Source organism: Dermacentor albipictus, chromosome 10 (genome assembly GCF_038994185.2).
Source record: "Dermacentor albipictus isolate Rhodes 1998 colony chromosome 10, USDA_Dalb.pri_finalv2, whole genome shotgun sequence".
In the NCBI taxonomy this organism is placed as follows: domain Eukaryota; kingdom Metazoa; phylum Arthropoda; class Arachnida; order Ixodida; family Ixodidae; genus Dermacentor; species Dermacentor albipictus.
In genome coordinates this window covers 39,709,358-39,725,983 of record NC_091830.1, presented here as the reverse complement: position 1 = coordinate 39,725,983, position 16,626 = coordinate 39,709,358, and the positions used below count along the sequence as shown (strand labels likewise).

Genomic DNA, 16,626 nt, shown 5'->3' with positions numbered 1-16,626 from the left:
GTCCTGCCCCCTTTATAGCCTTCTTCTAAGGAACTGCAACCGACTACCTACCAACGCGGTGCAAGCTTCCCAGAAATTGAAAGGCATGGTGTGTTTTGTTAACCCATCCCAATTGGTATAAGTCTAGTAGGGCACTGGAGGCCACTACATAAAAAGAAACAAATAATTAAATACCCAACTATATAAATAAACAAATAAATGAATAAACGAACAAACACACAAATAAATAAATAAATAATAAATAAATAAATAAATAAACAGAACAGCTGCAGCGTGCGAATTCGTAACCGCTAGAAGATATCAGTTTCTGGCTGTTTTCTGCCGTGCATTCCCCCACTTGCGGCTCTTCCTTTTGCACCATATCTCTTTTCGATTTGACTCTAATGACTCAAACAGCGTTCGCGTATTTCCTCGGCAACTTCCGCCCGCAAGCCGATATGGATTCTCAACTCATTTCGCTTGACTGTCGACGCCGCTTTGGCGAACACGCACTCCATAATGTCGGCTTGTTGCTGCATCTGATGCCATCTCACCAAGAGGTAAGTCTTGAAATTGCAGTTGTTGTTAGCACGGTTCTTTGGCGACAGTCTTTCACTGGCCTAAAGCACACCAGCATTATCAAAATCTGAAGCAGCTACGAGGTGCTCAATTTATCGTAGTTCTTTTTTTTTCTTTTCTTTTTGGAGGTGTTGCTTACTCTATAAGCATTGCGTTATTCGGTATTGTTAGCCAGTCGGAAAGCTGATGCGGTGGCACAATTCGGTATTGTCCTTACTTTAGCAGACTTCATTGTGTTTGGGTGCGTTTTCTCGCAGGGCAAAAGCCAGACACGTCTAGATGTTTGCATCCAACGATGGAAAACGAGAAGCCGCCACCATATGTTCAGTATCTCCCGGCAGATGCTACAGTCACCTTGGTCCAAGCCGAGCCAGTGCAGTCGGCAAGATCTGAAAACAGAGCATGGTCATCTTGGCGCACACACAAGAGAATATTTTTAGTTTGCGTTCCTGTTTGCCTGGCCGCCACAGTGACTGCTTTATCACTGTTGTTATTCCTTGGAAACAAGGTGAGTCAACTTGATTTTTTAAAAGAATTTTGCTTCTACACTAGGGAGCTATTCCGCAACCACATTTGTTCTGCTGATGATTTCCGCTATGTCTTCGTCCTCCCTCGTCTGGCCAGTGCCTTATCAGTTTCACATCTACCAATATGATATGAAATCAAAACAGAGCGTGCCACTCTGAACCAAACTGTTGGGTTTAACAACTTACCACTACGCACGTGCTTTGAGAACAGTTAAGAACGGGGCTCAAAATTATGTTTTAGTCCCACTCTGTTCGTAATTTCAGCGAGCAAATACGTTTGTCCATCGCGCAGAAAGGCAGGAGTGGCGACCATGGCTGGAACGAGTAACCCTGCGCACTGCGACCACAGTACTCCACCGTACCCCAAGAGCAGCACCGCTGTTGAGCGAAATCAAGGGCTAGTTGGCAGCCCGTAGCACTACCTACGAAGGAACTGCTGAATAATAATTAGGACTTGACATTAGGCGCCTATGTTTGCGCGCCACGAATACCGTGAAAACGCAGGTGCTTTTGTAACTCTCTCAGACGCCAATGGAAGCACACGCGCACGCGTAATTTGCACTTTTCTGAGCAGCGTGTGCACATCTCCATACTGTTGAATTGCTAAAGAAGATAAAAAAGTAGATTCGATAGGTTAATTATAGGTATAATTGTGAAACGAAGTTGCGAAATTCTAATCCTGCAAATGAGTAATTTTGAGATGCGCCTGAGAATAATTAGCTCTTTAGGGACATGGCGTAAATATGGCAAAAGAATCTATTTTTCTATTTAAATCTGAAAAATACATTGACAATCAGCAAAATGAACAATACATAATTCGGGTGAACGTTTTAAGGAAGAGGTGGAAATACGAGGTAGAAACTTGAAAGAGGGCTTTCGCCAAAAGTCACCTAAGTTTTTTTGTTTAGAATTTGCACCGGCAGCTCTCATCGTACCTGTACGATAAGTGTACATTTTAATCATATAACATAAGGTGCATTATACCATTGCAGATGAATATCGTGCATTGGACTCTGTATCGTGACCGTGCCTTTAAAAGAACGGAGTCGCATGCGAAATTTTTTTTTATTGTGTAATCCTGTCTTATCCGAAGATATTTAGCAGCAACCAAGGTATCTATTGCCAAAACAGAGTCAGTTTCTTTCTTATTATGTTTCCTCAAGGCAATATTCGTCCTTAACACGTTAGGTGCAGAAAAAAGTGAAAGAAACGAAAATGCTGTCCAAAAAAGGGAAAGAGTCTTGTGGTATCTAAGGAAAAAACAACGTACAGGTGTGAAATGAAAAAAAAAACACATGTTTATGCAGTGTCGATTGTGCAGCCTGCGTGCTTGTTAAACGACAATGAAAAGAGCCTTTATACTCTCGAAGCTTAGGCGAAATATTGAAGCTGTGGCAATCCAGCCTACTCTGATGTACACTCACTGCATCGAAATCAGCGTATTCGAATTTCTTGTGCTACTGTTACTAAGCATGTCATGCCTCAGTGCAGGTGTCAGCATACTATGCTTGATTTTTCTTTCAGTCATCTTCAAATGCAGAGAATGTTAAAGGATTTGGTAAGTGCGAAATCTTTGGCGATTTTTTAAACGTACGGAGAATAAGATATTTATTTAGCTCCGTCTTGGCAGTTAGCTCTTTTACAAAGTGCAAGTCATTTAGCTACATCGCGTTGTGTTGTGCTCAGCGTCGTCTCGGTACCTCAGATCTGCTTTTTTTTTTAATTCAGCGCGGACGCTAATTCATCAAAGTGTTTGGGCTTCAAGAGAAAATATTTGCTTGAATGCAAGGCGTGTTTTGTTTAAAACCAAGAGTATTTATTTTTCGAGATTATGAAACATATCTGAACGCAAGAAAGTGGTCGCTGTGCTGGACCTAATTCTTAAAACTGATGCACTCATGCCGTCCTTACGGTTGCGCATGGTTACCAGCAGCATGGGCTGGTTTCCTGGGCCGCTATTTTGTAGCGATGCCTTATGCCTTATTCTATGCTATTCTTATCATCCACCACACACGGCCGCCTGATCCCGTTGATAATGTGGGCAGACCGTCGCTCTGACCACTTGCCAAGCGCGAAAAGCCTGAAAAAGCACAGAATCGAAAAAGGCATCGCTACAAAATACCGGCCCTGCAACGTTGCAGCCTTGATCGCTTGCTGCATGACCTCATCGCCACTTCTAAGGTGTTGGTATTCATAGAACTGTTTGAGTGATTCAAAGGAACGATAGTCACTAGCAAGGGGTTGGGACTGCGGGACGGACGCTACCATACCTCGTAACTGAGGTCCCGAAATAAAAGCACAGTGTGCAGTGGGCGGTAGTTTGGCGCTCATTATTTCAGTTCATTAGAAGGCCTTTGTCCATCACGCCAAGCGATTTCTTCCAGAGTTCACTGTGCATGCGTATGAGGACCTCGCAGCGGTCATAACTGCTTAAGATTCCTACACCTGGAGAAATTATTCGGAACGTTTCTTTGTATTTATCGTTAAAAAATTGTTGCCATGAGTTTCATGGCCTAAGGACCACATCAGCCGCCATACGTCGTTTCCTGTAGATGTCAGGCAAGCCTCGAAACGTTTTGTACCTCTCAAGTATTGTGCTGCTGCTTGCCATGCAAGCGTTACCATCTAGTGGAAGGAATGTTCGATAAAATTTTAATTTCGTAGAATTCACAGATCCTTTAACCTACTGCGCTAATCTCCAACCTAGAAAATTCTTTGTAAAGTCGTCTGTAGCACCTGCTTGATATTGTATATACCTTTGTACAGACGCATTACTCCTCGAGCGTTTTCGTGTTCTCGTTTAGGGTAGCCTTTTCAACAGTGAAGCTGTTTATGGGGAGGGTTGACGGCACTGGCCCTCTGCATGTCGGTGCAGTGATGTATAAAAATAAATGTGTGCGTACCTTCCGTTATGATGATCAACAATCAAGACAATAAATGTGTTCGTACCTTTGTTTCAAATTTTGTCACCTCTGTGTAGTGAGCTACGCAGCTTCGTTGGTCATCCGCTTTCACAGAGTCAAATGGCTCATGATGTTCTTTCTGAAGGCACAGTGGTTTGATAAGGAATGCTTTGATGTTTTGGTCTTATTGGGAAGCTCTCGCCATAAATAGCCTTTTTCTTTATGTTTTAGTGACAGCTGTTGAGTAATGTTCGCTTTGTTGGGAATAAACATAAGTTTAAAACATATACTAGCACTTTTAGGGTTGATATCTCTCTAGTTGTCGTCTTCCTGGCGCTAGCAAGACAATCATGCGCAAGCATAAATCAAAGTACGGTGCTTAAGCAATATACGAATCACATTTTGGTTTCTATACATATTTATTGCCATATAACATCTGCATGCCTACAGTTACCGCCATTAGGCATTTTTGTAGGCTTATGGTTTGCCCGATGTTCCACAACAAAATGCTTTTTTTTACTTGATAGTAGCACTTGCGTGTTTGCTCATTAGCCTGCTATTCATTGCATTGTACTGTATGCGGTTTCTAAAAAGTTTGGCTTTTGTTCCTGCTGTAGCCCTAAACTTGGATTCAATATCTCATGATCCTGTTAACATTTCACCTGAAGCCTTGATTTGTCCTATTGCAAACATTTAGGTATACAATATTAGCAATTTATTTATGTTTTTCTTTCAAACATTTCTTCTGTTGCATGGGCTCAGATCTACCTGACGTTCAGAACCTGGCTCTACTATCAATTGTGGGCAACTCTATCGTGGTTACCTGGAAGCGTCCTGAAGCTCGTTTTGACTACTACTGGGTCAGCGTTAGGGAGCACAGTGGCAAAGGCAACGCTACCATGAAACAGCACCATTTGGGCTCGTGTGCCAATGGCACCATCATCCATCCAACCCAGAACCGAGTCACCTGCAGCAACATCGATGCTTGCACGAACGTCAGCTTGAGTGTGCGTACACACGAAAACGGACCACCAGAACGTACATCTCGCGGAGCTGAAATAGGAGGCATTTTTATTGCCGGAGAAGGTGATTCACTTCAAACTTCTCGAAAGCAGAATGCTTTGCATTTAAAAGCTCAAATACTAGTAACACTAGCAGGTACTTCCAACAGACCATATATGTTGCCGCCAAAGTGGCGATGCACATAAAGTGTGACAGTAGAAGTAAGGGCTACCGCACTGCTTGTTAGTGCAGTTCTGTTACGATGTTCTCACCTTGTGCGTTGACATGAGTGTACACACGCGTGTTTCCTTGAGTGCTTTCACAATTCTTAATGTGAAAATGAAGTTCGAAACAAGGCTTTCCTTTTCTGATACCCTAAGGTTTGTGACAATGGGTATCCTCTTCCCTAATGAATGGGTTTGCATAGCATTGACTATTAATTGAGAAAGAATGTCAGTGATTGAAGGTGTCTTATTTAGAATGAAACAGTAAGTTACTCTATAGTAAATGTACTCATTCTTCACCAGCCTCTTAGAATGGGCATATGATTTGGTGATTTAGCGGGTATAGAATCCTGGTTATTTGCACTCGTCTCGTATTTCTTTGTGCGTACATAGTCATCACAAGTATTTTCTAGAGAAAGATAATCTATTGCATGGTTCTTTCTGGCATTGCTTCATCGACGTTAAAATGATAGAATCGAAATCGAATACCGTGCATTACATTAGACTTTACAAAAATCATTGAGCTGGTTTCCTAAAGCATCAGGTCGCATGACCTTCAGCAAGTGCGCTTGATCTTAGTCATTTTTACGAAGATGAAGAATAATTTCTACATATTTATGTTTCTATGGCCCCTTCAGGAACACACTGTGACGATGCATTCGGTAAATAATTTACCATGCTCTTCAATGGGTCTTCGTGCTTTAGATTTCGCATTTCACATGTTCCATACACAAACTCGAGAGAAATACTTCGGCAAGTATCAGGAAATTTTTGCTTGAGGGCATAAATACACAGTTGGTGGTTACGTGTGCAAACACTCCCCATGGTAATGAAAATGCGTGAAATATAGAAAGAAACAGAACTATGCATGACTTCTACACTTGAAGTATAACGAATAAACCTAAGATTTTGTCATATTTTTTTACGGGGAATGTGTCTGATTTCTTAAAAATATAGCTAAGGTAAATTTGCCTTATGACTACCCATGAGATATGTGCCGAATTTCCCAGTAGGTCCCATTACTAAGACATACTTTTCTCGTTTGGTTTCAGATCCAGATCCCCCGAAGAACATCACTGTGGTAGGGATATCGCCTTCGCTCACCCGACTACAGTGGGTGCCACCGGCTAGTTTGTCCGGAATGCTTAGATACACAGTTAAACTGTGCGAGAACTTTACTTCGTGTAACGCAGACGAACCCGTTTCCGGTTGCATAGACCAGGAGACCTCACAGATATGGCTGATATTTGAAAGCAATGTGAGCACGAAGTATTGCGTCGTGGTTGTGGCGAGTGCCGAATGTGGTCCCCACGTGCTGAGAAGTCGCCCATCAGTAGCTGAAATATGGACACCGTCGTTTGGTAAGTTTCGACAGCATTATTGTAGAATTGCAACAGTTTTTTAATGTATAATTAATATGAAATGGCAAAGTACGCACTGTATGAACGGTTTTAAAACACAAAGTTAATGGTTTGTCATAGATATTGTAGTTGCCTCCGCTGCGAAATATGCGGATGCTTTTGAAAAAAAGGAAGCCTCGGGAAAAACAAAAATTTGGGTTCGCTTTCTTCCGCTGCACCATTCACATCAATGGTGCTCTCATCAAATCAATTAAAGATAATACAAGCAAGACCTGTTAGTACTAAAAAATGAGTACTGATTTCTACACGACGGTAAATTAGGGAACATCGTAGGAAAAACAAAACAGCCGCATAATTCTTTAGCAATGTTCGGGCGTTATTTTGAATGTTTTTCACTTGCTTTATCATTTTATGTGCCAGGTATCACAAAAAGAACGCAAGTATCTTCCGCATCTTACATGCTTTAAGTTATAAGCGTTATAATATTGCTACAGATCATTGTCGCTTTGCAGCGAGAACATTCTTTTGGTCATCCGGCAATTTTTAGTGCCTCCTTTGAATACAGGTATTAGTAAAGGATAACGAAGATTATACAGCGTTGTTGGGCGGATTTATGAGGCAGACGAGTGATTCATGTACTTGGTAATTTTTCGCTCATTTTGTTTAAAATTTTTATTTAGCTGAAAATTTGGACGACACGAAGGGTTACCGAGCGAGCTCCTCGTGTTGCTACCAGAACCTGCAGAACATGTGCAGTACTTCCATCCCGATAGAACACCGCTAAAGGGAGAGACATTTATTTACTGATTTACACTACTATAAATTATTAACAGGATTTGGACAAAGAATGTCGCCGGAGCCAATGTTTCGACAAGGCGGCTTGTCCTCGTTAGGGTCTAACAACGACGGCTCAGGCGACACTTCTTATCCCACTGTTCATCACTTGAAGCTCCCATCTTACAGTTAACCTTTGCTTTGTGCTCACCACTTTCAGAAATATTGTTGAACCGGATAATGACTATTTTTGATCTGCTTCATTGCAGTGCCACCTGAAATTACTGACCTCCACGTCGTTAGCGTTGGAGAGAACGTCTTCACCGTGGCCTGGAAGAGGCCCACGGCCAGCTTCGACTACTACCGAGTGCTGCTGAATGACGTAAAGCACACAAACGGACCTGCTGTACCCGTGAATGTGGGTTCGTGCGCAAAGGGCACAATTATTCACCCTGACCAGACGGAAATGACCTGTAACCAGCTTGAGCCTTCGAACACATATGCGTTTGAGTTGCAAACACACATCAATGGACCACCTGCGCGAAGCTCCGTTGGCGTAGGGACGCTCATTGTAACGAACGAAAAAGGTAGGACACGTTCTGGCCATATATACCACGAGGCAGAGTTACTGTAGTCGGTGTGCGATGCACACCTTAGCCTCCTGTCTTGATGTGGTTTAGTTTCCATCTAACATGGAACGCTTCAATCAGATATTGAGTTATTAGGTCGACGTAAATGGTTTCGGATGCATATAAATCTGACCTCCCTGTCGAATTCAGCCTCCACACTGCAGAAGAAAAATGATAGTCATGTTAACTGAGCGATTACTTCGGAAATTAGCGCTGCCTAGATTTATTTGCTCGCTCATTTTATTTGAAACAATATTTGCCGTAATGTGAAATAATTGTATCGTATAAGCATTGTCTGTATATTTATCTAAATTGATTGCCGACGGTGTTCAGCTTCTCTAGGGTGGACCATGCTGACGTATTCGTGCGTGTTTCTCTGACTGTTTTACCCGATCCGATAAATACACCTGAACCACGGTTACCTAGGGAAAACGGTGCCTGCATAAAGATAAACTACGTTCACGAGTCTAGCACCTCTTACAAAAGAACCAAAAGTAGCTAATAAATGTGAAATTATGCTCCACACCTTTGTTAACGGAGAAGATTGTTGTTCAGACTGCTTTGTAAGGATTTACGTTTCTTACAATTTCTTGTTTTAAAGATACCTAAAGAGGTAAACAGTGATTGGCACGTTTAGGAAATTCTGTAGTCGTCTTAGCATGTGACTAAACAAACTGGCTCAGCGTCCGACAGGAAGCAAACACACCTAAACAGCCAGCACTTTTAGTTATCGATCGAGTCATTGGCTACCATATTACGCATTTCTAATCAAGATGGCCACAAGTGAGGAAACAAACGGCTTAATGTCATTGAAGATAAAGTACACAAAAGGTTCGAATTGTGGACGACGGAGTGATTTTGTTGGTTAACATTATGTAGCGAGGAACATTTTCTGATAACAATGAGCCATACAATTTATTAATATACCGCTCGGCATCATTTCCCTGGTTATTGTAGGAGCTTAGGATACAACGCAAGGCATATTCCGGGATATTTATCTTATTTTGACGCGTCCGTAGAGCAAGAGGCACATTGGATGAAAATTATCAATGTGATTCACCCTGAAACGCCACAATTTTTTGGGAATGGCTGCAGTTACATTTCTCAGTTTGCAATGCACAAGCCGCGACTTGAGTAGTGGTATAATAATGAGATTCGACGCTACTATATTGCGCGAAGTATTTGATTTAGGATTTCCATATTAGCGGAATTTCAAGTGAAATATTATAACTGTTTCATTGGAATGCAATTTCACAAATCGGTATCAGAAGTAAATAAATATTTGTTGTTGTTTTGTTGTCGACGAAACGCGATGACAAAGCTTATTGCAATACAGAGAGAAAAGCAAATGTATAGGATAACTTTTCAGATGCAGGGTGAACACGGTTTCAGCGCAGGGGCATCAGGAGCTGAGCAACCGTATTAGGTCGAAGAAATATGCACAATAATTTCCGCTCAATATGTAGGGCTGCCTCGCCATTACGCACCTTGCCTTTTTTTTCTCGATTCGAGCAGTGTGGTTTATTTTTAATGTGTCAACAACCTTGCGTCAGCGGAAAGGATATAAAATTAGAATGAAAGAAATAATTAGAGACATCCCGGACACTTATTGCATGGAACATAACACTTTAGTCACATAATGTTATTGAATTGCTGCCAAGAGGAGGAAAGTGTGGTTGAGGTACGTAGAGAAATGAGTAGCGAGAACAAATATGAAAATTTGCGTGTGAGTGTTCGTCATCTGAGTGTGACCGAATATTGATTGAAGAGGCCTTCTTCTGGCAGTGAACGTATTTGACGGCTATTGATGACTGTGACGATGCGGATGCCAGTGATACAAGGTGGTGCAGTTTTGGCGTTTTGTTATCGAACGAACACGGTGCCCTACGTGGCTCTGTTGACGTGTTGTTCCATTGTCAACCACACTTTAATTATGATGATGAATTCCAAATGCAGTTTCTTTCGGCTGTTTATCTATTATAAGCTGAATGCCGCTCTGAGTAGCAATAAATAGATCGAAATGTGCAAATGAGTCTTCAATTTTTTTAATGTAGTCGTTCACAGTAGCTGCATTTTTTACATAAGGAAGGAAAAAATATGCGCCATTTCTTTGTGCATTCTACAGTTCCTTTCTCTGATATTTGTATTGCATTTGATTGACTGACCTCAGCATTCGGGAATGGTTAAGTTAATTTTATTTTTGTTCCTACTAAGTTTACCATGTGATTGTAGTGTGCTAGTTGTGGCAAACGAGGGCTAATTCTTTATTTCAAAAATAGTAAGGTTGCGATTGCTAGGAGAAGAAGCACTGAAAGTTTCCGTTCACACGTGTCTCATTTTCAATACGTCCCCATATAAATTAGTAAAATCCTGCACTCCTCTTAGCGCTGCACCTGTTCAAGACTCATGCGAGCGTACGCAACATACACTGCAGATCTTGTTGCATGAAACTGATGCCCGTCATTTATGACACTCTGTTTATCGTTACCAATCAGTGAATGGTATCTTCGTGATTCTATCCGTCACAGGCTATAGTGTCGTCACTATATAGCTGCTATTATAAATGCAACTTATAGGGCCTAGTGATTGTTGTGTCTTTGTGAAGCATTTGCCGCAACGAATCGCTCGTGAATTTAGAAAGAAAACAAGGAAAGCAAAGCTTGCCAACTTGGTCGTCAAATTGGGTTAGTTTCCAAGTGTTACAAAATTATGTAGTATTTATAGGATTGATTTAGTGCTTGAGAGGTGAATACTCCAAGGCTTAGCCTACCTCCTTCGTAAAGCAGAGTTGGTGAACAATATAAATTTCAGAGTTGGTTTTGAGACTTATTGTAGCCCTAATTTTTCGTGGTTGCGCATGCGTTTTGCAGCTGAATCCGAGGTGTCCAATCTGAAGATTGTAAACATCACTGCAACATCTTTCGCTGTGACCTGGGAACGGCCGAAAGACTGTATCGAATACTACACGCTGGACGTCACTGACCACAGCAGTGGCAACATTGGCGACAGACACTACGGTGTGGTGTCGTGCGACAATGGGGTTCCTATTAATCCGAGGCAGACGAGCGTCACCTGCACCAAATCAGACACGTGCACCAGCATCAGTGTCCGAGTGAAAACACACACCAGGGGTCCTCCAGAACATGCTTCACCTGGAATAACACTGGATAATGTCCTGATTCCTGGAACAGGTATCTGGCTTTCCGACACTTGTGGCAATCAAAAAATGACGTAAAAAAATGAACATTATCTACTTGTCGACTGTTATCGCTAAGTGTTCGCTATAATTTTACCGTCTGATGCAGTTTTTTGATCAGATTGAGGCCTTTATATCTTATTTTACCCATTTCTACGTTGCATTTTCCTAGGGCCTGTAGAAATCGCTAAACAGGAATCATGTGATATATTGTGTAATGCTGGGAAAGCTTTGATGTCTGCTTACATTTTACGCATGAAATCTCTTATGAACCAGCTCCATAAAAATCCATGGTTGTAAGTGTCTGCCATACTTATCTGCCTTGAGAAAGTTCCCAAAACTACTTCAGATGTCTACGCAAGAAAGCTTGAAAGCGCATTTTTTAGAGTTTTATTGACACATAATTGACAAGAAATAGAAGTGACCTTGTAGCGTGTGCCTAATCTATGCTTGCCACTTTTATGTTCTTTTTGCAGCACTTCCTGAGGTGACCAACCTAAAGTTGGTAGCCGTCAAGAATGACTCTTTCACCGTCACATTGCAAGTGCCAAAGGACTGCGTAGACCGCTTCCATTATAACATCACTGATCACAATTACCCTAGTCGTACAGTTAATGAAAAAGAATGCGTTCAGGAGAGCACGAGCAAATCAAACACTGTTCAGATCACATGCACTGGAGTTCAGGCGTGTGGCAAGGTGGATTTCGGATTGGGGTCTCGTAAATACGAAGCACATGTACGCGATTCACCTGGAGTAGTGCTGCGTGGTATCTTCATCCGTGGTAAATGTAATGGATAATATGCTCTGCCAAAATGTTCAAGTTTCTTCTTAAATTCCTATAATAACTTGCCTGAACGTTTAAGCATAATAGAATCCAGTGCCAGAAAAACAAAACGAGGCATTTTAATTTTGTTGCTGTGGCTCTCGTGACAGCGAAAAAAAATCGCGTCAGGCATATTCGGCAAAAGAGTCATAGGTGTAACGGATTCTTTTGGTGTGTAAATGAATATCGGCCATGAGCAAGTACTGCATCTCTAGGTGCTTGGTAACAAACTGGTTGCGGTAAATGTTTTATGAAATAATCAGCCATTGCTCTTACCTAACCCTTTTTATTTGTGGCGATTATCATACTCGTAATTTTGTCAGTGTATTCTGATAGAACTCCTGCAAAAATTTTTCGTCAGGAAAGGCTCAAACACTAAAACACTTCTTGTGCTTTAGAAAACACCAGCATGAAGAAGTTTACCGTAATAAAAGCATATAATTCATAGGACTCAATCCCTATAAGATGACGAAAGATTTTTCGAATTTTTTATGATATTCCTTCTTTAGGACTCTGCAATGATCGTCTGATATGTACTAGCCAGCTGACTCCTCTTGACTAGCACGCAATTTCCGCTTTCGCCTTACCTTCGATGCTAGCATAAGTAGCCTCTCGGTACCCTAAAAACGGCGTGTAGACCAGCTCAATAGTATTAGACGCTTGCCTGCCAACCAGCTTTCGAGGAAAGCTGACACCTCGCCACTGTTCAGTTCCTGTGTTGCCTACATTGGTAAAACATGTGGATAACGCCATGAATATAGCCGTTGTCACCGCAATAAAGTTGCTGATTTTCGCTTTCTGTGTGGTGGCCGTTTTCTTTAGTTGTCTGTACGGCGTGAGCATCATCGGAAGTGCTTATAGATAACTTTCGTAATAATTTTTGAGGTGTGCATAGTGGATGCCCCAACATACCATTGCATTGAATCTGTATTACTGGCTATATTTTTGATGTGAAGAGCCTTTACCACAGGTCAGAGGGGACCACTTGGTAAAACCGCATGTAAGTAATTTATTATAGTCTTATTGCTCATATATTTTAAACCGTATTAACCACGTGCGTTGCATTGGTATCGTTGTGTAGATAAGAATATTCGTTATGCAATCGTACATGTGGGGCTTGAATTATTGGCGCCATGGTGCACCACGCATGACGCAATACTAGCTGAATTTAGCCTCCCACTCACTCTTCAGATGGACATAGCTCGGCAGTACATATGTCAGTCCGAGCGGGTGTGGTCGCGTCGGAGAAGGTTTACTCAAACATAATAGGTATATATCAACAATGACAAACTAGTGCTCCGCTGAAGTTGTAAAGCCGAAACTTTTTTATTAGTAATTTCATGCTTTGTCAAATATGGCCGCCTCGTGCTCGACCCACAGGGACCAAAAAAGGGGGACAACAAGACTCGGGTAGCAAGGCTGAGTGATGACAGTCAACCCCCGCCAATTTTGGCTACAGGGTGTTCATGACGAGTAGGGAACACGTGGGGTGGCAGGGCTACGCAGTAGGACATCGACTAGCTATAGGGAGTATCCAAGTGGCGTCGCGTACACCATACTTTAGTCCTATTCACATCTTCCACTGTGCTGCTGGAGATAAGCAAATTTAGATAACACGCAGTCTTTCACCGTGCTTGCTGTACTACAATACGGCGACCTCGATGACGTCAGTGCATACCCCGTATATCATATATAAGTAAGGCATGGACGGTTACTCAAGCGCGGATAATCTGCTGCACTTTAGTATCGTTGTGTAGAGGAAGGGAGCCAGGATTCGTTTATGAATCAGTCTCGTAAGCAAGTGGCGCCCTTATCCCGCCGCGGACGACGCAATCGAAGATAAAATATGGATGCGCGCAACGTGTACAGTGGCGTAGATCGGGAGTAGGACTATCAGGGGAGCCTGCATCATTCCTGCTATATTGCCTATATAGCAGGAATGGGGGCGTTTCAGATAAACCACCACGGTCACAGTAGGTATACGTTACCAAATGCCTACTGGTTCTCAAATTCATGTCATAAAGCCTATAAGTTTGGAATTCGTCGCATTAATTATACGCTTGCTCGGCAGAACTTTTTTTTCTGAGGGTCTCGGGAAACCTTGTTTGGATCTGTCTCTGCTCGTTTCTTCCTACGATTTTGGTAATAAAAGGTACTGTGAAAGAATCCGAAAAGTGGCACGTCACCGTGGGCCAACATTCTAGACGTACGTATTAACAGTTTCTGAGCCAATGATGGCCGGAAGTTCACAGCATGATGTCAATATTATAGCCAGCTCTATTTTGATTCCTGGCCTAATGATGTCCTCAAATTGGACAGTGAGGCGCAAATATCGAGTGTGCCGTAGTAAAAAGTTATTAAAATTAAGTTATGGGGTTTGAAATGCCATAACCACTTTCTGATTATGAGGAGCGCCGTAATGGAGTACTCCGGAAATTTTGACCACCTGGGTTACTTTCACGTGCACTTAAATCTGAGTACATGGGTGTCTGAGCATTTCGCCTCCATCGAAATGGGGCCGCCGTGGCCGGGATTCGATCCCGTGACCTCTTGCGCAGCAGCCCAACACCATAGCCACTGAGCAACCACGGCGGGTGTTGTAAAAAAATGAGAGACTCGCTATCTCTGCCGAGTTGACGCCCCAGTTTGACGAAGTTGGACCGCGTTCTCTCCAAGTCTGGAGGATAGTTGGATGTCTCCGGAACCTACACTATCTCGGTTCCTTCGGACATTTGGAGATTGGTAGTTTGGCAAGTTTGCTGGTTTGGCAACATTGAGTTTGCTGCGTGGTCCGAATTTCGATGTCTAAGGCATCGAAGTTCCGTATACCACATCTTCGCATCATACTCAGCGTTCCTATAAATTTATTAGGGCTGGGATTTGCTGCACGACCACTAACATATATACATACAGAAAGAACCATTAAGGTATCTCCATGTTTTTAGTGCTGTCTTTTTTGTATTCGTGTACTAATTCACTACCGTTATTTGGAGCCAGAGTACTCCCTGAAAATGTTTTCATGGAGCACACATACCTCCTGCGAGTCATGGTGGCCACCAAGCATGTGTAAATGAATCAGAAAAACCTGTCTTCTTCGAGTGTTCCTCAAGTGCAAAGCAATATAAACGTTTTGGTAAGCATTTTAGTTTTTTTAAACAAGTATGTACACATTTAGCGATAAGAGATTTTATTCTTTCTTGCATAGTCATAGTCCGTTCTTCCATGATAGAGTGTGTAAGCGCGACTAAACGAGGACTTGAAAGAAACAGATACAAAGAGACAGCGCTACTTTCCGCTATTGATTTTATTTTCCAACGTGTGGATAAATATATGCCCTACGAACGGAAACAAGTGAGACAGCAAAAATGAACGCTCAATGGTGCATGTCGATGAACCCTACACGTGTCCAAGGCATGGTCAGAACATGCACTAGAATGGTTACAACGATAAACCGAGGATTCGCATCTGCTTTTCAGATAGCGACGCTGATGGCTTGCTCACGTGCCTTTTTCCTGTCAGTTTGCAATTTCATAGGCTTCCAGAACCTCCATTGTCATCCTGCTATGAGCCCTATAGATAAAAATGTGCTTTCACATGTGTTTGAAACATGCTTCCTACTTGAACAAAACATAGGCAGCGTGAATTGCATGGTTCAGTAAAGAGGGTGAGGAAACATATCGACAAGCCTCGCTTATTGCACACAATCTGTGAGAAAACGACTATTCAGTAGCTATAGTCAACACACCTAATTAACATACGCACTTCAAGCTGCCGCTACGCGTCACCTCTAAAATGGCCCTCATGCCCTTAAAATATTAAATGGGACCATTTTTATTCCCCCACAGTAACCGGGAAGCTTTTGAGAAGTTTCATATAAATTATCTAGGCAGATGAAATGACTTAAAGATATATTGCTAATTTACACTTAAATTACAAATACAGCACATACAATAATGTTTTTTGCAAGTTCACTCTTAACGTGTGCCACATCTCGCCGAAATATAAGCTTTGTGAGTGACATAGTATTTTTCTTTGCGAAAAGCGCAAAGTGGGACTTTCGCGTTCTTTTCGACATTCTAGTGGAAATAACAGCTTCGCTTTAAAGCGTCAATATGTCAAAAATTTTGTTGAGCCCCTCGTGGTTCGAACTGAACAAAAACTGGTTCATGTGTAAGTGTAATCATGAGAGCTGTGTTCTTTACGTTGGTGGGATGTAACGGTTTGATGAATGGGCAGCCGTCAAACACTTGGGCCCCAGATGTTCAATAACGTGGGATCGGACGTTGATGTTGCCTATTCGACACAGGCAAAGCAGCCCAAACACAGCACGAGTGTGAAGTGCGTGTCTTTAACTTGAAGAAAACGTCCCCCCCAAGAAAACTCTCCCTGTGCTGTGCACAGAACTTCCAAGGGTATTTATGGGCATACGATTAGAAGATTGGCGCTATATGCTATTCTCACCGAAAGATCCTAGGGAAAATATGCTTCTGTTACATGCTTACGTTGCTCAGTATTTCTTTATACACATGCAGATACCCAACACGCTCTCTGACTTATGTGCTTTCTGTGTATAGGACATACGGACGTCTTAAACATGTTTACATAGCTTTGTAAATATGCTTGTATTT

The 16,626-nt window shown here is 42.1% G+C and overlaps 1 protein-coding gene across 1 annotated transcript; it reads left to right on the top strand.

The window, feature by feature from the left end:
- The first annotated feature begins 460 nt into the window (after positions 1 to 460).
- On the top strand, positions 461 to 12,797 carry LOC135907383 (fibronectin-like). The gene is made up of 8 exons (XM_065439073.1): positions 461 to 539; positions 816 to 1,066; positions 2,610 to 2,643; positions 4,751 to 5,074; positions 6,267 to 6,575; positions 7,619 to 7,936; positions 10,849 to 11,169; positions 11,651 to 12,797. The coding sequence occupies exons 2-8, from the start codon at positions 854 to 856 to the stop codon at positions 11,971 to 11,973; spliced, it is 1,842 nt and encodes a 613-aa protein (XP_065295145.1). The 5' UTR covers positions 461 to 539; positions 816 to 853; the 3' UTR covers positions 11,974 to 12,797.
- The last annotated feature ends 3,829 nt before the right edge of the window (positions 12,798 to 16,626 follow it).

Coding starts and splice junctions, on each gene's coding strand:
- LOC135907383 (XM_065439073.1), top strand. CDS start 854: ATGGAAAACGAGAAGCCGCCACCATATGTTCAGTATCTCCCGGCAGAT. Junction 5,075..6,266: donor CATTTTTATTGCCGGAGAAG/GTGATTCACTTC, acceptor GTTTGGTTTCAG/ATCCAGATCCCCCGAAGAAC. Junction 6,576..7,618: donor AATATGGACACCGTCGTTTG/GTAAGTTTCGAC, acceptor GCTTCATTGCAG/TGCCACCTGAAATTACTGAC.